We start from the raw sequence: 21,914 nt of genomic DNA on the forward strand, positions 1-21,914 counted from the left end.
AACAATATTTTCTGAATATACCTAAAACACATAACTTTGACTAAAACGAGACAACTAACCTTGAACAAGGTCTTTCTTCTACTTACATTTAAAGCTTACAATTTTAAAACAATGTATTGAGGAAGTTATCATATTTAACACCACTCATATAGGCTATATAACTAAAAATTATTATAAAAGCAAATTTATGCTATCTGGGATACATCCCAATTAAGTACCTGAAAGTGTCCTATTTTTCCAATGAAAAGTAAAAATTCTAACTGAACTTTGAATATAAAGTTGATGGGGTGATGGGGTCATTTGGTAACACAGACATCTGTCAACTATAATAGTTCATTTAAATGATCCATATTTAAATGACCCCCATTGTGAATATCTTATTCACAGCTGTAGTCCTAGCCTATAACCAAAAGTCTGAGATATAACACCCTCTCAGTAAATGTTTGGTGAGCCTTAGAACAGTTTAGAAAATTTACAAAGTTTTTCATAAGTTACTGTTAACCTATGAAAAAGTGCCTATCATTTGCAGTTAACTTTTATCGTACAAGTTTATAAAACTGTGCAGTTTTTTTCAAGATTTATTTAGGACCAAATACAACAAAAACGTAGATTGTGTGGCATGGGGCCTAACACATAGTAAATGTTCATGTTCATCAAGGTGGTTGTAGTATAATTATTATTATTTCTTTGATGTAAGAAACTAGTCCTATGAATTCAAATCAGAGTAAATACCTAAAATGTTAAGACAACAAACCCCACCCCACCCCCCGCCCAAAAAAAAGAGAGAAAGTGTAATGGGTAATTGCTAAGAAAAACACCATCTTAAGAAAGAAAAGTGAAAATGGATGGCAAGATAATTAGTGATACTATTAGGCTGAAATAAATGAAATTGACAATATTTGATATATTTAACCTATGAAAATGATAATTTTATATGGCTCAACCTGATCTAAAATGAAATAGCTTTAATCAGAACAGCAAGTAGACCTAGCTGGTTTTGCTCAGTGGATCGAGTCGCAGCCTATGGTCTGAAGGGTCCCAGGTTCCATTTCAGTCAAGGGCATATGCCCAGGTTGCAGGCTCAGTGCTCAATAGGAGGTGTACAAGAGGCAGCCAATCAATGTTTCTCTCTCTCCCTTCCTCTCCTTTACTCCTTAAAATTAATAAAAATGTATATTTAAAAAAAATACATTAGTCAACACTCAAATTTTATTTTTTAAAAAGTAAAATTAAACTTTCTTTTAAATTTTTCAGATATAATTTCAATCCTAAATGCTGAAAATATATGATTTCTTAAAAAATACATCAATCTTAAAATTCTGACTACATACACTTTATTCAAGCATTCATTCATTCAAAAATATATTTTTTTAGTTCTTAAGCCAGGAATCATTCTTGGTGCTGAATAGTGAATAAAGCAAACAAAAAAAAATCCCTCTTCAAATTTACTCTTGAGAGATTAAGAGACAATACATTCATATACATACATATAAATACATAATAAACTATGTACCCTGTAAACTAATAAATACAACAAAAGAGAAACAATAAAAGCAGGATTGGGAGAGTCAGGATTGGGTGGGGGATAAATATAATCCTGTAGAAATGCTCTTTGGAGGATGGCATTTGTGCAAATATCTAAAGGATGTAAAGAAGAAAGTGGTAGCCTAGCCAGAGTGGCTCAATGGTTGTGTGTCAACTTATGAACCAGGAGGTCACAGTTCAATTCCCAGTCAGGGCACATGCCTGGGTTGTGGGCTTGGTCCCCAGTAGAGGGTATGCAGGAGGCAGCCATTTAATGATTCTCTCTTATCATTGATGTTTCTCTCTCCATCTCCCTTCCTCTCTTAAAAAAAAAAAAAAAATATATATATATATATATATATATATATATATATATATATATATATATATTTTGTATTTTTTTTTTAAGAAAAAGAAGTTGCAACAACAAGCAAAGACTCTAAGGCAGAGCATACCTGCAGCAGTTCCCCAAATAATAAAACAAATAATAAAAGTCACTCACTTTCTTGTAAAATTCTGATGCTTTCTCTTCAGACTCTTCTACTTTCATTTGATCTATGCAAATATCTAAAATTCCAAAGATAAGAAATTTTAAATTGCAGTCCTTCTCAAATTCATTATGACTTTAAAGTTTAGAAAGACATAAAAAAGCATCAGAAAGATTTAGAACAGTGCCAGTAATGAAATAAGCAAAGTAGAAAAACATATTATAATGTTGGAATAAAGAAGAATTTTCTAAGCATAATAACAAGGCCATAAAACATAAAGGGAAAGACAAACCCTACCACAATTTTAAACTATTAGGCAAGAAGATGAGGAAGTTCAACTATAACATACAATACTGAAAGGTTTCTATCATCAGTCCATAAATATTTTGAAGAAGAGATGATATCCAACAGAAGATAGGAAAATGGGCCATAGAAATGAACAGAAAGTTAAGAATAATAAAACCAAAAATTGCCGAAACTGGTTTGGCTCAATGGATAGAGCATTGGCTTGGAGACTGAAGGGTAGCAGGTTCGATTCTGGTCAAGGGCATGTACCTTCATTGCGGGCATATCCCCAGTAGGGGGTGTGCAAGAGGCAGCTGATCGATGACTCTCTCTCATCGATGTTTCTAACTCTCTATCTCTCTCCCTTCCTCTCTGTACAAAATCAATAAAATATATATATATTTTTTAATTGCTAAAACAAATGAATAAATATTTTATTTTCCCTAACGATATAAAAATATAAAATTTTTAATAAGAAACAGCAAAGATTAAATAATCCATAATGCCAAACTTGGAGGTGGCACAGAGAAACCAAATTGCCAACATAATAAAAGTATAAGTAAGAAACTTCACAGTATAAGCAATTCTATTTCTAGAATTTTGTCTTTAAGAAGGAATAGTGATTAAAATAATTAACATTAGGCTCTCACTGCTGTGGCTCAGTTGAATGAAGCATCCTCCCATGCACACACAGGTTATTGGTTCAATTTCTGCTAAGGGAACATGCCCAGATTGTGGGTTCAATCCCTAGTGGCGGCACATACAGGAGGCAACTGATGGATCAATAGATCTTTCTCTCATATCTTGCTTTCTCTATCTTTGTAAGATTACCCAAACATCCTCATGTTTTCCAAAATATATGTATATATAGGGTGTCCCAAAAAATTGTATGCATACTTTAACAGCTGAAAGCTAAGATTGCCTTTATAATTATTCAAAGTGTGTGCATGGATTTCCCAAAATGTATTTCATCCCTTTTATTTTTTAATGAAAATAATATATGAACATCACTTTCAAAACATTACAGAGGGGCTTCTAATGAAAAGTAATAGTGAACCAATTCAACTGCAATGAAAAGTGAACCCCACTCCCTAAATGGTATCTCTTTTAGCCCTTTCTGTTTTAGATTATTCTGGTGATTAGTTTCTAACTCTAAACAAAACATTTACACTATTATTTCTTAACATATCTATTTAAGACATTATAGATAACTTCCTGCTATAAAAGAAGGAAACTATTATCCCTATCTAATCCCAATATTGGTAATTTTACTTTCTAAATTGCTTGGCTCCATAGTACTAAATAAAAATTTAAACTTCTGATTCCTGTTACACTGTGTCTCTTAATTTTCACTATAATTCATGAAGTTATCAGTGCCCTTTACTTTCCAATCAATATCTGTCTCCTAAACTGTCCAACCTTGTATCTTCTCTCATCTGTTCATATCCACACAGTCTGTATTTGTGTCGTTCAGTGCCTATAAACTTATTCTAAACATTTAATATCAATAAATAAAATAATTTCATTATAACTATATAAATGTTTCACTTATATAGCCAAACTATGTTCAAATATATATTTCCTTTCTATGTCCTATATTCAGTAAGTGCTAAATGTCTAAAACACTCATTAACTCAAGAATGTCCAGGAATAAATTTTCTTTTCAGATACTATCTGAAAATCATTCCACATTTTGAAATTTTACTTGAATGCTTGAATTTTATCATTGGTAACAAATGTTATCACTCATTTTCCTTATAGTATAGACACACTTCATTTCATTTTTAAGAAAGTGGGTGCTGCTCTAGCCCATTTGACTCAGTGGATTGAGCGGCAACCCACAGACTGAAAGGTCCCAAGTTCAATTACAGACAACCCAGTGAAAAAAGACAAATAATGTCTTAATATTATGAAAATAGATTTAACTATTAGAACCCGTAGAAAAGATATCAAGGCCCTCAGTAGTCTACAGGCCCCACTATGAGAACAAATACTCTAGAGCTAATCTAGGAGGTTAAGAGACAATAGGATATTTCCATTTAAATAATAGAGGGATACTCACCAACAAATTGACTTAAATCTAAATCTAGTCTTTTTCGGTATGTGAAGTCTGGATCCATTCCATCTCTATGTAATACAATCTGAGATACACACTCATCAATTAATTTGAAGTACTGTTGCCTAAATCAAGAAAAAGAGTGTATATTGAATTCATTAGTGTAATTTTACATTGAAAATATTTGGTAAGTTTGATTTCAAGTTTAATCATTTACTTTGTATAGTTTCAATAGATAACATAACAGATTTAACATGGGAGTATCAGTAAATACAATTACCCTATCACTTTCCTCCTAATGATTTTGAGACACTGTATTTTTATTATGTTTTTGCAAATATAGTGTGCTTTAAAGATGGTTTTCTTTTTTTAAAATATATTTTATTGATTTTTTACAGAGAGGAAGGGAGAGGGATAGAGAATTAGAAACATCGATGAGAGAGAGACATCTATCAGCTGCCTCCTGCACACCCCCTACTGGGGATGTGCCCACAACCAAGGTACATGCCCTTGACCAGAATCGAACCTGGGACCTTTCAGTCCACAGGCCGATGCTCTATCCACTGAGCCAAATCGGTTTCAGCGAGATGATAAACCTGAGATATGTGCTCAAAAGAAGTCCTCAATAAAGATCATCAACCAACCACTCTACCATACTGAAATAGCTACCATTGGTTTCTTTAACTAACATGAATAAAAACAAATTTCTAAAATTTTCTCTTGAAAGTTCTTCAAACCATACATTTTAGAATGTATATGGAACCAAATTAAAAAATGATACTATGAATTATATACAATATCAAATAAATAATTCTTAGTCAAAAAAAGCTAGAAAATTTTAGTATAGCAATTTTGTCCAAAAAATTAACTAAAATGCCCAAAAAGGTTCATGTTTGATTACAGTTCAGTCCAATGTGTATAATAAGCTAAAGAACATCCTTTCAAACTCAAGCCAACACATGTGAAAGAAACATATAGAATACTTTACATCACATGTGTCAAACACAAGGCCCGAGGGCCAAATCCGTCCCGCCAGGCCTTGCAATGTGGCACGCACCGCGCTGTCATCACTGCACTCCGCTGTGTTTCCATCACAATGACAGTTTATGACTGTTCAGTAAACCATTCGGCCCGCGATTTAGGCTGGATTTTAGATTTTGGCCCCTTCTCTGATTGAGTTCGACACCCCTACTTTACATAAACAAAACAAACTAAAGTGATAGACAGGGTGGGTAATATTCTAATAAGGTACAGTCAGTCCTCCATCCCCAGCTACTCTCCACCCCAATAACTAATTTCTTCCCTCGTTGACTTTTTGCATACATTTCCTCTCCAAACTTCCTTTACCATCTATATGATGGCCTCTCTAGCAACTTGGGCTTTCCTTCTCTGTAAACTGCCCTTAACCAACTAAACCATCCATTAGATGATATAATTTTTTTTTTAATTAAGTACTTGAGTTATGGCTAGGAAATAATTCAGAGCCAAGACTCTAACTACAAGGGAACATTTATTTGGTAAAATCACAGGTAAAGGAAGGGCCCTTAGAGCTTGGGAGGTAGGAAGGTAATGGTAACAGGCCTGGCGGTGGGAGAAGGCCCAGGTGTGCTCTGTGAGGGATTGTACCAACAATAAGATTTACTACAGCTTAACATTAGCAAAAAGACTATTGCTCATTAATTGTCAAAATAAAAATGTTCAAGTCACTATTTCTGGATACAAACAAAACAAGAAGGTATTATCAACTGCTTTCAAAAAATAATTTCTCACTCTCTAATATTTTAGCCATAATCACATTTACACTTAAGGTACATAAATTGCACACATATTTGTATCTATGGAAAATTTAGATGATCCACTTCCATTTTTTTGTTTTACTCATTCAATGCTATTCTAATGCTGTTTCAATAATAATATTTTAATTGACACAACGAGTTACTTATGACATTGAAAGAAAAATCAGTTCAGTTATTATTTTCCCTCCTCCACACACCCAACCATGAGCTTGTTTATGATATAGCTGAAATTTTGGGCAAAAACTCTTTCAGCAAGGCAAAACTAGCAGAGAATAATATACATCTGATTTCCAGAAAAGTAATTAAGAAAATAATCTCTATAAGTGATATCAATAAGTTAGTGTATGTCAGAGGAATATGGGAAAACCTTAATTAAGAGACTAACACAACTGTCATTATATACTGATAAAAAGCCCTATTAGAAGATATTTTAAAATCATATTCACTTTCTCTGTAATATTTTTACAGAATATCAGAAATTACCTCCTATGCACACTCAAATAGCATAGTATTCTACACATGGAAAGCCACTAATTTTTGTTGCAGTACTGAATTTGAGCTCCTCCTCCACCTTCCAATTATCATACTGAATTTATTTTTCTTGGTTGGCAAGGGCTTCCTTGGTATACCACCTCCAATAAAGATCCCTTACAATAAAATTTCCTTATGTTTTAAATGTAAAAGTGAAGAAATATTCTAATTTTCTTATCTACTAACTAGTGTTCCAGTGCACAGATTTGTACACAGTGAAAAAAAATTAATTAGAAATATTTTAATATCACAATTCGCCCTTTCTCTATAATAAAAGTGTCAACCGAATTCATGATTGACAATGGCAGATCAAAACAAACACATGTGATTGGCGCCAGCAAGAGCTTTATATGTATCGAAAATGTGCGAGCCAACGTCGCTATATACACTTGCTTAACTAGACCTGCTTTCTGATTTAGCTAAACTTTTTCCAGCCCAGTGAAGCACCCCAACTTCTCTCTCAGGTAATTGTCAGCAACACAGTAGTAAATATTAACACAAAACAGATTATTATTGTAAAATATATAGGGAGAACAAAGGATAAAATATTTAACTGTAGCATTGTTTGACTATATTCTGCACAGTGAGAAAAGCTGAAGTTATTTTCAAGGTTCACCATTTCTTACTTCTTTTCAGTTGGGTCAAATTTCTAAACTTTCTAAATATCCATTCTCTGGCTAATGAAAATAAAATAGGATTCCACAGATTCTCCAATCTACCTACTCTAGGACTTCTGTGAGGATCAAATGAGATAAGGCACATTCAAATGCTTCACAGACATTTGGTTAAACTGTAAAATGTTTGCACCTGGCTATAAAGCAAGTCAGATTCCTGGGTTGAAGAAACTCCAAGAAGGCTAGTTGCTAGGTAGAGGAAATCAGCATTGCTAAGTTATGTCATTACCTGGTGCCCACAGTGACCTTTTCTGGGCTGGGCTGGGCTAGGCTGTGGGTCTCATTTTGCACCATGGGACTTGGCAGCATTGGCTGCAGTTTGGTAGGGTCTTGGTCTGGGGTGGTGGCAGGGCCTGTGTCCCACTTGGGGGAAGCCGAGTGTTGGTTTGTCAGCGCCAAGTCCATGGTGCTGTTTATTTTTAAATTACCAATGTGTGCCATGGCAGCTCCTGAGTTGAGTGCCTGCCCACTGGCAGTCAGTGTGCATCATAGCTACCAGTCGGATGGACACCTAGCCTTTTATATATAGATTCTTTTAAATGAGATTACTTTGCATTCTGAAATCCATTTATTCAGCACCTAATCTATTTATTAAAACTAAATGATTTCAATTAAACTATTTCATAAAAATAGTTTCTAATGTTCAATAAACAAAATATGTTCAGATATTGGAAGACTTCTGAAATGTAAAATCTAGGTCCATCTGAGATAGTAATACCAAAAAGAAGGTAAGACCACAAGATTCATAGAATTGTACACCAAACAGAGTTAATTTTCCTGTATGTAAATAAGAAAATGAATGTATGACAAAAATGCTATGTGAATGGACATAATTCTAACTTAATCTAGTTGTAAATGCATAACCTCTTTATAAGAACAAAAATAATACACCCAGAGGACAGGGCCTAAATGAGAAATTTCTAGCAAATCCTTCAAGACTCACGGTATTTGAGAATGCAATTTCAGCAAAGCTATAATTGGTGGCAAAATAAATGGTTTTATATTCAAAGATCTCAACTTCCCTCATAAAATAGTAATAAAAGCAAAAAAGGAATATTGAGAACGTTTATTGAGCACACAGCAGGTGCCAGGTATTTGGCTAGGAGTTTTACCCATGTTACTGTATTTCATTTTCATAGCAAGCCAGACAAATCAGGTGCTAATGTCCACATATAGTTACATATAGGTAAGGTATAAACTGGATAAACAATGTGTTAATAAGGTCAAGATGGTTAAGACAAATGATTAAAAGTCATTTGTCTTGCTTTTCTAATACATGAGCAATGTTAAGCAAACCAACAGTATTAAGGCACTGTCTACCTACTTAATAAAAGCAAAATTTAAGTGCTCTTCATGTAACTTATAAAAAGAAACTCATCAACATTTCTGCCACCTAAACACTAACCAGAAAATATTATCCATCACATGATAAATTAGTAATTTGTTGCTAGTTTGCATTTTTATTCAGATGAAAAGGTATAAACATGACCGCAATGGAACTTAAAAAAATAATAGTAATATCATTTTACTATTATCTATCTTAATATATGCCCAGATGAAACATCACATTCTATGAATGAGTATTATGATAAAAAAAAAAAACTTTAAAATTATTTGCTTGCCCAAACCAAACATCAGGTTAATTTCACAATTAATAGAATTTTATCAGTAAAATAAAACATTAGAACATAACTTCCTCTTACCTTATAAAACAATCATTTCGAATGAGTAAAAGATGCTGAAGAATAGAAATAAAATATTTCTCTGCTCTAGTTTCCTTAACTGTGCTCCACACCATGTTGTAAACATCATATGCTTCAGTAAAATAATTAAGGAATATGTGGATTTATTTATCTTTCACACTGAACTGAAATAATATGACAGAGTCTGCTCTGTAAGACTTCTAAAGATTATTGTGTATCTCACCCTAAAATAGGCATCATGCATACCAACCTATAATCAAACAAGGTTAGTTAGAACTGAGAGTAGAGAGAATTGTGTGTAAATGACAACCCAACACTTCTTGGCTTCTCCTCTACAATTTAACCAATCTCCCTCTCTAGAGCCAAGATGCTGCTGGAAGACAGTACAATGGGCAGCTGGCTGTGATTACAGTATTGGGTCTGGGAGAAGCCTCCGTGAAGGACAGGAATCTGGCAAATGTCTGGGACAACAAAACATGTTCAGACCCACAGAGTTCACAAGGGCCCATATGAGTATGTACCCAGGATGTAGGGCAAGAGCTAACCAACAGGCTATGATCCCCTAATTCCTATTGCTGGAAGCATCAAAGGAGGGGAGGTACCAAACATAAAAAAGAAGAACCAACAGATTACACACAAAAACATAAGACACTAATCTAACTGAAGTCAATTGTATATCGTAGCATCCAATTACTTATGTGTGTACTCATAAAAAAAATCACATATTAATTACATAATAAAAATTTATATAATTATCCTCATTCACAAAGGCTTGAATTTATATTGTTTAGTTAGAAGTTTACTATTTTATGGAATAAGGTTTGTTTGTTAGGATTTAGCAGTAATTTTACATATCTGGGTAGATTTTAGAACAAAAGGATATTCAAATTCAACTTTAATATCTTGCAGACGATGGGAGAGTTCAATCAAATCTTCTTCCTTATGCTCATCAAAAACTTTAAGTTGGATATCCAGGCCATCATTCTTAATGCATTTTAAATTCTAGAGATATCAAATAGAAACTATGATAAACTTTTTATCCATAATGCAAAAATTAAATAAAAACATAAACAATAAACAAACCACTCAATTTGATTTTTATAACATTCAAACATTTAAAGTGTTACTCAAAAATCTTATCTAGCTTTTAAAAATAAATTTTAATATTCAAGCCTTTTTCCCCCTCAGATAAATTATTCTTGAAGGTAATTTACCTACATTTCCCCCTACTCAAGTACTCCTCTAATTTAAATATTAATAAGGAGACTGCAGAGCACTTACTGGCAATATCTCTTTCAATCCACAACGCATAAATTCATTTCTGATGTGAAGCCTAAAGTCCAGATCATCAGGAGATGTAATTAGGGCATTGATGAGCTGCATACATGCTACCTGCAATATATTATTACACAGCCATAGTTAGACTTGTATTCCAACATTTAAAAAGAGTAACAGAACCAAAACATCAAGGTTTTGTTCCAAATATTATCAAATATGTTCTTTCATAGGAGAATCTATCAAATGATGCTTATGTAAAATACTGTAGTAAATTCATTAATGGTGGAACAACCAGTCTCTATGACGTGCATTGACCACCAAGGGGCTGGGTGCACAGCTCAACGCAGGAGCCGGTTGCACAGCTGGCGAGTGCATTGGCAGTGTTGGGAGCCTCTCCTGCCTGTGAAGCAGCACTAAGGATGTCAGCACTAAGGATGTCCCGGGGAAGCAGGCCTAAGCCATCAATCAGACATCCCCTAAGGGCTCCCAGACTGCAAGAGGGCACAGGATAGAATTGTACACCAAGGAGTATGAATTTTGTGCACCAAGCCTCTAGTAAATTATATAAGAATTATAGTTTCAGTGGAATTTCTTGTTTTTCAGGTAGTAAGAGGTCCTTGTGGGAGAGCAGAGGTGGGGAAACATTAGGCATTGGCACTATTAGATAGAAAATTTACTCTAATCAAAGTTAATGTCTTGTTCAAAATGTCACTTCTAACACATATAACACAAACTGAACACATCCTAGTTGAAAAACTATAAATCTCAAATAAAGGCTAACACATAAAATAGGATAAGATAATTTTCCATCATCAAGAGAGATCCTAAGCCCCAAAGATTTCAAAGTCAATAAGTATCCTGAATCTGGTTGATGGGGTTATTACAATCAAAAATATATTAGGAACACCACACAATTAATTACTAAAAGTTAATTTACCAGACAATGGTTCTTACACTTTGGCAAAAATTCAAAATTACTGTTACAACAAAACCATAAAGAAATAATATAACTAAAATTATTTATTCTTCAGTATATACTTAAATGATAAAAATAAATAAAATTTCACTTGATGTTTAACACTCCAACTTTCAACCTCTCCATTTTTTAAAAACCTGGCCTGAAATATATGGTTCATCATCTAAAATCCATATAATGGAAGCAAGAGAGATTGTCTCTACAGAAGCAAAAGTATGCTTTGCAGTTATTTTTTCTTAGTCTACATTCTACCAAAGTCTAGCAAGAATGACAGGCCTACTGATCAATGTTTAACCTCATGCTGTTCCCTAAATTGTCCTTTCTCTATCCCTTAAGGCAAGGTTTGTATGAATTTAAAATGCCATTTTTGGATTAAGACACCAATGGGAAGTCTCAGTCCCTGCTGGTTGAAATATATAGTAATTGTAGTATTTTATATCTAACTGTTAAAATCTGACCAGTATCCTTCTACTGTCAAAACTTAAGACTGTTTAACATAGAGGTAGAAAATGTGCCACAAGAGAGTAAAAAAGGGGGAAAAGAATTTTTTTTTTAAATAAAAAACTTTAAAAAGAATCAATCTTTCCGTAGATGGTCACTGAAGTGTAACCAGTTGATGTGAAAAGGTCAACTTTAAAATGCTTTCCACTTCCTTGATAGTCATTACCTAGTACCCACAATGTTTTTCTTGGCAATACTGTACAAATTTAAAAGATCACAAAGAGGATTTAAATAATATTTCTGTACATTCAAAGAAATTATATCAGTGTTAGTCAACAAGTTTCTGGAAAAGATGAAAATTAATGGCCACTCAAACAAAGCCACAAAAATTAGCAGCAAATATGACCTAAATAGAATTTTAATACCATGTTTCCCTGAAAATAAAACATCCTCCGAAAATAAGACCTATTTACAGGTTTCCTTCTGAGTGAAATATAAGGCATCCCCCCCAAAAATAAGGTCCCCCCTAGGCTCTGTCTCAGAATGCTATTGCTAAACATTGAGAGATTTGGTCCACTGATTTTGAAAGAAATGGAGTCACAAGAAATTCACCAGGACATTCAGGAATTGGATTACGATGATGTTCAAGAAGATGTTGACATGATTGTCATTGAATAAAAGAGTAAATTCTTGATACTGTAGGATTCACAGTTTGTCTGGTTTGTGTTGACAATTACCGTACTACCGTACCATATATAGGTAATAAATTTCCTTTATTTTCATTTAACAATAAATGTGTACCGTATTCTTCTTCATGGAAAAATAAGACATCCCCTGAAAATAAGACCTAGCGCATCTTTGGGAGCAAAAATTAATATAAGACACTGTCTTATTTTCGAGGAAACAGGGTATGTGTAGAGAAATAATAGCATGGAATTTAGGAGAAAGAAAAGAATAATAGAAAATACTTCTAGGAAACATTCTAAAAGGTAATTCAACATAAAAGGAAAAATAGGAAATTCATTTAAGTTGAAATGAATTCAGTTCTATAAAATTTCCTTTTCCCAATTCAAAAAATTTGCCATCATGACCTACAACCACTTTGATTATTTTATAAGAATTATGCAACATGTCTATAAATATATAAACAAAAGATACTATTTCCTTACAGATGTAAGAAATTCTATAATCAAACTAAAGTCTAAGTAATTCCTTCTTTATTTTTTCTTTTTCTTTTTTCTTTACTGATTAAGGTATTACATATGTGTCCTTATACCTAGATCGCCCCCCTGTTGTCTATGTCTATAGGTTATGCTTATATGCATGCATATAAGTCCTTTGGCTGATCTCTCCCCCTTAACTCCACCCTCCCCTACCTTCCCTCTGGTGTTTGACAGTCTGATCAATACTTCTCTATCTCTGGATCTTGTCTTTGTTCATCGGTTTATGTTGTTCATTATAGTCCACAAATGAGTGAAATCATGTGATATTTATCTTTTTCTGATTGGCTTATTTCACTTAGCACAATGCTCTCCAGGTCCATCCATACTGTTGCAAATGGTAGGAGTTCCTTCCATTATATAGCAGCGTATTAATCCATTGTGTAGATGTACCACTGTTTTTTAATCCACTTATCTACTGATGGGCACTTAGACTGTTTCCAAATCTTAGCTATGGTAAATTGTGCAACTATGAACATAGGGGTGTATATATCCTTTCTGATTGGTGTTTCTAGTTTCTTGGGTTATATTCCTAGAAATGGTATTACTGGGTCAAATGGAAGTTCCATTTTTAGTTTTTGAGGAAACTCCATACTGTTCTCCACAGTGGCTGCATCAGTCTGCATTCCCACCAGCAATACAATGAAGTTTCCTTTTTCTCTGCCTCCTCACCAGCACTTGTCCTTTGTTGACTTGTTGATGATAGCCATTCTGACAGGTGTGAGATGGTACCACGTTGTCCTTCTGATTTGCATCTCGCAGATGATTAGTGACTTTGGGCATGTTTTCATGTTTCTTGGCCTTTCTTATATCCTCTTTCGAAAAGTATCACTTAGGTACAAGAGTTTCTTCTTTTAACATATATACTGTTGTATCACATCATTTCACACTGATACAGCACTACCAGTAGCACTAGTTGCCAAATCAATTCCAAGAGACACGGAAGAAGTTTCATGAACTACAAAAGTAAACAAGACATGTTTCCTGCCCAAATGTAAGTAAATAGGTACTGTGATTTAAAATATGCTACATACTATGAGAAATATGTTCTTTATATAATGGGAATACATAAAATATGTGAAAACAAGGATACTTTAGTAATGGCACAGACTCCTAAGGTTTAACAGGAAGACAGACTGATGAAGAGGAGGATTAAGATGTTGCCAGAAGAGGAATTAACATGTTCAAGGACATGGGCTCTTTTGTTGAATTACAAGAAATTCAGATTTCCTAAGCAGTTTGTAGGGTGTCAAAGAGGTGAGTGGAGGTGGGGTTGGGGTTGGGGGTGGGGGGGGTGGGGGGGAGCCATGGAGATAAGGCTAGACACAGAGATAGGTCAGATGAGGCACCACCTTGTGTGCCAAGTCAGAAAATTCAGATGCAATGAAAAATAGCAGAAATCATAAAGGATTTTATGCAAAGAGTCAATAAAATATGTGATAGATACAAGTTAAGAAGCTATTGCAGAAGTAACTTTGATAGGCAGCTAAGGGAGGGCTTGAACATTTGAAATATAAAGAGAAAAACATATTTGATGTGATGGCTGGATTGATAAGGGGTTGAGGCAGAGGAAATGAATTTACAAGAGGCCTGCAACCTTTGTTGTTCAAGTGGATAGGAAGTGGTATTTACAGAGATATAAATGCAAGGAGAGTAACAAGTTTTAGACAAGAATAGAATAAATCCCACTTTTAAAATTCTGCAACTGAAATTAACAAAAATTAGTTATTGAGTATCTACCCTATGTCACCTGGGGATATTAACAGACGTGAAAGGAAATAATAAGTGAGATGTTCGTGATAAAGAATTAATCACCATATTCTGCCTGATGTTCCAAAAACATAGCATATGATCTCCATTAATTTGCATTATGCCCTACTAATTGCTTCAGTAGCAGTTCTGGAACTGAGCAGAGTAAGAAAACAGAGTTTCTGTCCTCCTTAAGATTAACTAAAGATTCTATCTTTGGACATCAAATTACAGTTCAGTTTCTATTTTATTAGCTCATGCATTTCATTCCTTCAAAGCCTATTTATGGTGTCTACTATGTATCAAACACTGTTCTTTATGCTAGGGATACAACTATTAAAAATAACACAACAACACATAGAAATCTCTGTAAGAGACAGAGAGGAGTCAAGATCTGACTCCAAGTTTTTGTGCCTAAGCAATTCAAAGACTGTAACTGTCATTTACCAAGAAGGGAAAGACCATGGGAGAAATAGGCTTGGGAAGATAGATCAGTTTATTTCTGGAAATATTAAATGGGAAATATCTATTTGTGATTTTTCTCAAAAGAGTTGCAAAGAAAATTGGTCACAGGAAACTCTAGTTCAAGAAAGAGATCATCATCAGCAAAAGTATATAAACACCAAGATTTTAGATGGATCATCTAGGTCAGCGGTCACCAATCTTTTGGACCTCACCTGACCACCAGTGGTCCGCAGACCACCAGTTGGCGACTGCTGCTCCAAAAGTTTCCTTAAACCAGAGGTTGCCAACCTATTGGACCTCATGGACTACCAGTTGGCAACCAGTGATCTAGGGGGTAGCAGAGAAATAGAAAAAAATTACATACAGGAACTGAAAGGGGCATTTCAGTTGTAGGTTTCAATTTGTAGGTTAAGGAAATAAAGTGAAAAGCCACTAGTGAAGTAGAAGAAAAAGAGATTTTCGACATAAATGGCATTCTGAAATTATGGGAGGAAATTATCTCAACAGGGAGAGTGACCAACTGAGTCAAATGCTCTAACAGGTCAAACAAGATGACTAATCAATTACCACTGCATTTGCCAAAAAAGTGATTAGAAAAGAACAGTTCTACAAAGGAGATAGTAACTGACCCAAATGCAAAACACTTGTCTTCTCATGTGTACCTCATGCAACCAGTAAACAAAAGTACACAGTTAAAACTGGCTCAGAATATTCTCCATGTTCCAAATGCATCTGTCTACTTCAGAAATACTGTTCCTTAAACTTTGGTTTAAGCAAATCTACATAAGATACATCTCTTTAGGTGTTAAATCACAGACTCAATTTTAATCATTTGAAAAACAAATACTTTAAAACTCATTTTGTTACTCTTGTCCCTATTATCAAAAAGAAAACTTACATGAGACTAGTTATTTTTAAAGTAACTTCTAGCTGGATTTAGGATAGTTGAAGATTTCCTCAAGGTCAGCAGCAGACTGATGATGCACTAGGACTGAGACCGAGAAAGTCTACAGAGCCAAAGTTCAGTAAAATGAGCAGCCAAAACGGTAATTACAAAGAGTGGAATAAATGTCAGCAATGCCATAACTCGAAGGCAAAGACACATACCAGGAGACAATAAAGTAGATGAACAGAAATCTCAGATATTCAATATGAAGAATAGAGCTGTTCAAAGGCAACCTTAAGAACACAGCAAATGATCAAAGGAAAATCATTACAAGTAGAAAAAGGTTAACAGCAAAACAGCCAGAATCTATTGATATATCGTTTAAACAGTGAAGCTTTCTGCCCTTGAAAATAAGTCTTCTTTGTATGTGAATACATAGAGTCCAAATTCCTCCAATACACAATTAATTGCTATCACCATGCTCAACACAAATATGAGAAGAACAAAACACTTTATACATTTTTAACATTTGTGTTCTGGCCCTTTTGGAGAAACAAGTTTATTTCAAGATACACCAACAGGTGTGATGCTTGAGCACCAGCCACAATTCCTGCCCAATTTTTTCACAGGCTGCCAGGGCAGATGCTTTCTCCAGGACTGTGCTAAAGGAACAGAGATTATACCTAACAAACAGCAAACCAAGTACTCTTTAGAAAACTTACTCTTTGGTCAACTTGTTCATCCAACATCTAAATAGATGATTTTATAAGTAAAATGATGGCTCTACTAAATTAAAAACTGGTGCAGAAGCCAATTCCAAACTGGAAACAAGTACCAGTAAATTCTATCAGAATCTGTGAATAATATTTATTATCTAAGCATGAAAGATACCGCTTAGACTGCTATTCATCTTTCCTACCCCATAGCAAAAATCATCCGTCTTTCTCCATGCAATCAAAATTCACATTTATCAAGTTAAAATGGATAAATGATGCTTACAGAGAAATATTTTACCTCCAGTGCAAATAAAGGAAATCTAAAAAATTTAAATTCACATACATTAATTCAGAATAAAAACTAAACAGAATACATAATGTAGACAAACACAAAAATAGTAAAGTACATCAGCATGTAACAGAGAATAAATTTTAAACTACACTGACCATGAAATGGATTTAAAATAAAGTGTACTATCCACCTGATAAAAAGAACTCACATACTGACAGTTTCCATACAAACATATTGCAGGCATCAGGAGCTCCTGTTCCTGCTTCTACAAGCAATGGCCCTGACCATAGCTTCCATTGAAGCAGATCACCCAACTGCAGTTTCAGTATGTGGACATTAAGATCCATATCAGAACAAGCAAGAGCACTGCTCGCACACTACAGCCCCACTCTCTGGTTTCATTGTTCTGTTTTCCCTATCCCTTCTTATAAAAACTACTGCTTGGCCTGTGTGGCTCAATGGTTGAGCATTGACATATGAACCAGGAGATCAAGGTTCTATTCCTGGCCGGGTCACATACCCCTATTGCAGGCTCAATCCCCAGTAGGAGGCGTGCAGGATGCAGCCAATCAATTATTCTCTCTCATCACTGATGTTTCTAATTTTCCTCTCCCTTCCTCTCTGAAATCAGTAAAATATATCCTAAAAAAAAACAAAAATAAAAAAAACCTTTGCCTACACTGAGATGCTAAGATGGTTTTGAAGGCATAAACCTGCCAATCTTCTCAGGTTGTCAACACCTGAATAAACCTCCTTTCCTATTCAACCAGACCTGTCTCACAAGTTTGGCTTTCTTGACAGCAGGCAGCTGGACCTGGTGGTCATTTTATAGGTTTCAAGGAGATACAATAGTAAAATTTTATATATACTTCCAATTAAATGTGTTGTAATGATATAGTAAGAGAGCAAGTCAGAGCTTGTGGTAACCGCATACAGTAGGTCAGTAGGTTGTCAGTTATGTCAGAGATCCGTTCCTACGGCACGACTTAACGAGATTTCACTGTAAGTGGGAACCCACCTACATAAGCACCTACGTCACTCACGTGGAGCACATACACAGCAGTAATGAAGTGAAACAATAAATAAATAAATAAATAAATAAATAAATAAATAAATAGAAAATTAAAGCAAAGATAACAATTCCTGACCTTTACTTGTAGAAAATAAATAATAAAAAAGCATAAAGCACATATGTACATAAGTCAAAATGACTGAAGTTTTTGTTTTTATTTTTGTTTTATAAATAAATGGGAGATAGCGACATAACCATGAAACGACATACATCGAGTTCGACTTAACCGGAGGACTGCCTGTATCCGTTAGTTTCAGAAAACAAAACCTGCAGGATTCAAGAGGCTATATCTTACATGAGAGGAATACTGAAAAACAAACTTGAATTTTTAAATAGTTTTTTCAGATACTCCTCCTGAGACATCATTAATTTCCTTCCTTCAATTTTGTTGAAACTGCCAATTTGTATAGGAAACATTACCTGGCTTTAAATTGCTGAGTATAAGCTTCTTAAGGGAAGGAATAGATTTCATTCAACCTCATTGTTCTAATATCTAGTATAACCCAGTGTATAACAGTCAGTGTATAATTAACTGAATAATTGCTTAATTATGAAACTTAGAACTTACTTTTATGGTGTAAGTTGAATTTATCTTTCTTATGAACTACTGTAGTCTGAGTGAAAAAATGTATTATGCAGACTCAAATTTGGCATGAAATTCTAGACAAATGTTAACCATTAGTTAATACTTAGGTGTGCTTCACATGACAATGAGCTCATATTGGAATATTATTTACTATGCACAAAATTCACACACTGAGGAGGAGAGAGGAGGCCGTTCCTTAGCCCTACCTGTGCCTCTCACAGTCTGGGAGGCCTGCGATAGATTGCCCCACAGAGGGAGGCCCTGCCCACCTGCAGCAGCACCACTGGCCAGGTAGCCTGGGCCTCCCTCTTTGGAGCGATCATGGGCTAATGGCAGGACCCTCGACCAAACACACCTCACCTGACTTGGCTAGCCTGGCACCAGCGGGTGCCATAGCGTAGTCGTCCTGATGGTTGTTCCACTGTTAGGCCATTCAGTCGACTTGCATATTATACTTTTATTATTATAGATTTCTTTAATGTCTATTAGGTTAATGGCATATTATTTTCCAGTTTAATATGTTTGGTGTTTAAGTCATACTGATATATTAATCCTACTAACTAATCCAAATGAATTTGACTATTAATAGAAGTAGTAATCAAATCAGAGAAAAATTAAATTGGTCTCTTGATCCTTCTGGAGCACCCCAACAATGGCACTAAAAATAAAGCCTCTACCATACTCCATACTCTCCATTTCATCTGTCATTAAATGTGAAAACAATTTATTTGAAATTGAAAATAACTTAAGCTAGCAATGACTTTTTGGTAAGGGGATGGGAGATACTTAAAAAAAAAAACATAAAAACTAGTAAATCAGCCAAAACTGGTTTGGCTCAATGGATAGAGCATCGGCTTGGGGACTGAAAGGTCCCAGGTTCGATTCCGGTCAAGGGCATGTACCTTGGTTGCAGGCATATCCCCAGTAGGGGGTGTGCAAGAGGCAGCTGATCGATGACTCTCTCTCATCAATGTTTCTAATTATCTCTCTCCCTTCCTCTCTGTAAAAAATCAATAAAATATATTTTTTTAAAAAAACAAAAACAAAAAACTAGTAAATCAAAATATGACAATCTACACTAATAAACGAGAAACATGCAAATTGATTGTAATTTCACATTGGCCACCAACCAATCAGGAGTGAGTATGCAAATTAACCCAACAAAGATGGCTGGTTAATTTGCATAAGCAGTGCCCAGCAGCCAGGGGCTGGGGTGGGACCTTGCATCATTGCCATGGTGACAAAGCAGGCAGTCTGCATCACCCCAGCAGCTCCAGGCCTCTGGGCACGGGGGGAAGGCAGAAAGGCAGCTCCAGGCTGGAGTGAAGGTGGTGCCAGCAGCCAGGGGAAGGAAGGAAGGCCCATTCTTGCAAGAATCTTCGTGTATCAGGCCTCTAGTTCATTGTAAAAATGGCTTTATTTGATCTCAGAGGCAAAAATAAACTTGGGTTCGTTTTGAGCATTTAAAGTCCAAGACAAACAACAAACAGGAGCAAATAATCCGCAAGGCATTTTAACCTATGACTGACATCAAAAGAATTATGCAATGTCATATTTGTTTTATTATTGCCCAGTGATAAATTTCAATGTACACTGGTTTTTAACTCAAGTAAGGGTGATTTTAATCCTCTGTTTTAATATTTAATTATTTAAATTAAAAAGTACAGATTTTTCCTAACTTTCTGATATGTGAAAAACAGTACAATGCAATACACTGATATTGAAGAGGCTTTTTTTTTTCTTCAATTAAGAAAGTTTTTTCATTGTCTTTGTGACAGCCATGACAACACAATTCTCAATCTTTGACCAGAGGGAACATAAATAAAGTAAATGAATTAAGAAAAACAAGCAAACAAAAAGAAACAAAACCTCATAGATACAGACAACAGTTTGGTGATTATCATAGGGAGTGGAAGCATGGTGGAGAGTTAGAAAAGAAGAGACAGATGGTGATGGAAAACGACTTGACTTGGTGAACACAATACAATATATAGATGATGTATTATAGAATTGTATACCTAAATTTTTTATTCACAATGTCATCACCATAAATTCAATAAAAATAAATAGTCAACCAACAGCCCAGCTGTTGCCCTCTGAAATCCATCACAACATTTGAGCTGAAGCCGAACTTCTGAGAGACTGTTCCTACCAATGTCTGAGCACAGCCAAGAATACTAAACAGGTGTGATCCTGGGATATGCTGGACTTTGGCTCCAGGATTCTCCAACCACCTTGCCCAGTTCTTCTAGAATTGCATGTCAACCAAGTTTTACTTCCTTCCTTCATGCTCCCTTCACCAAGGGTTAGATCTGCACTGGATCAAACATCTCCCATCCCCTCCCCCACCATCTCCCTCTCCAGGTTCTCTCATAGGCACTTCCCCTATTCCCTTGGACATCACATCTCATTCTCTCATAGTACCCAGATTAACACAGCCTTGTTCCACAAAGCAAGCTTCAGCAAAAGTATCATTTTCAAATTATCCTGTATAATGAAAGCCTAATATGCTAAATGTCTGACTGTTCATTGAACCATTCGACCAGTTGCTCTGATGAGCACTGACCATCAAGGGGCAGATGCTCCGACCAGTAGGTTAGCTTGCTGCTGGGGTCTGACTGATCGGGACTGGGTAAGACGGACCAGCTATGCTCTGGAGCCCTCTCGCAGTCCCTACCCGGCCCCAATTGTGCACCGGTAGGGTCCCTCGCCTGGACTACAACCTCTCACAATCCGGGAACACTCGGGGGAAGTCAGAGAGCCAATTTTGACCCAATTCCCACAGGCGAGGCTGATAGACCCCCTTTCCCCCCCGCCCAGGCCTCTAGTCTGATTTATAAGTATTATGAATAAAACTTCGTATTTAACAGAACACTTGGACATTTTCTTATTTTTCTCTAAATGTAAGCACCCTCTCTACACATGAAATACTTGTCAAGACCATGTGTATGTCAGATACCTGAATGTGTTTGGAACACAATTTTCCTCTAGGAAGATTTCCAGAGACACCAAATGCTTGGGTTATAATTTCTTTGGAAAATATAGAGTGAGAAAATGTAGTTTACAATTGTGAGTACACAAAATACTTTTATTCTTGTATTTGTTAATTATTATATTACTTATTTGTATTATAACTGTAAACCTACCTTTGTCTACCTGAATATTGTAAGGTACAG

At 35.2% G+C, this 21,914-nt stretch overlaps 1 protein-coding gene across 4 annotated transcripts in view; it reads right to left on the reverse strand.

The window, feature by feature from the left end:
• DIAPH3 (diaphanous related formin 3) overlaps positions 1-21,914 on the reverse strand; it is a 473,874-nt gene that overhangs the window by 307,591 nt on the left and 144,369 nt on the right. For all 4 annotated transcript variants that reach the window (XM_045588685.1, XM_045588684.1, XM_045588687.1 and 1 more), the window contains 5 exons: positions 10,339-10,449; positions 9,941-10,059; positions 9,058-9,174; positions 4,360-4,478; positions 2,027-2,091 (listed from right to left, as the gene is read on the reverse strand). In XM_045588685.1, coding sequence (XP_045444641.1) covers positions 2,027-2,091; positions 4,360-4,478; positions 9,058-9,174; positions 9,941-10,059; positions 10,339-10,449 — 531 coding nt within the window. The remainder of the gene's footprint in view (positions 1-2,026; positions 2,092-4,359; positions 4,479-9,057; positions 9,175-9,940; positions 10,060-10,338; positions 10,450-21,914) is intronic.

Source organism: Pipistrellus kuhlii, unplaced genomic scaffold (genome assembly GCF_014108245.1).
Source record: "Pipistrellus kuhlii isolate mPipKuh1 unplaced genomic scaffold, mPipKuh1.p scaffold_m20_p_3, whole genome shotgun sequence".
Lineage (NCBI taxonomy): Eukaryota > Metazoa > Chordata > Mammalia > Chiroptera > Vespertilionidae > Pipistrellus > Pipistrellus kuhlii.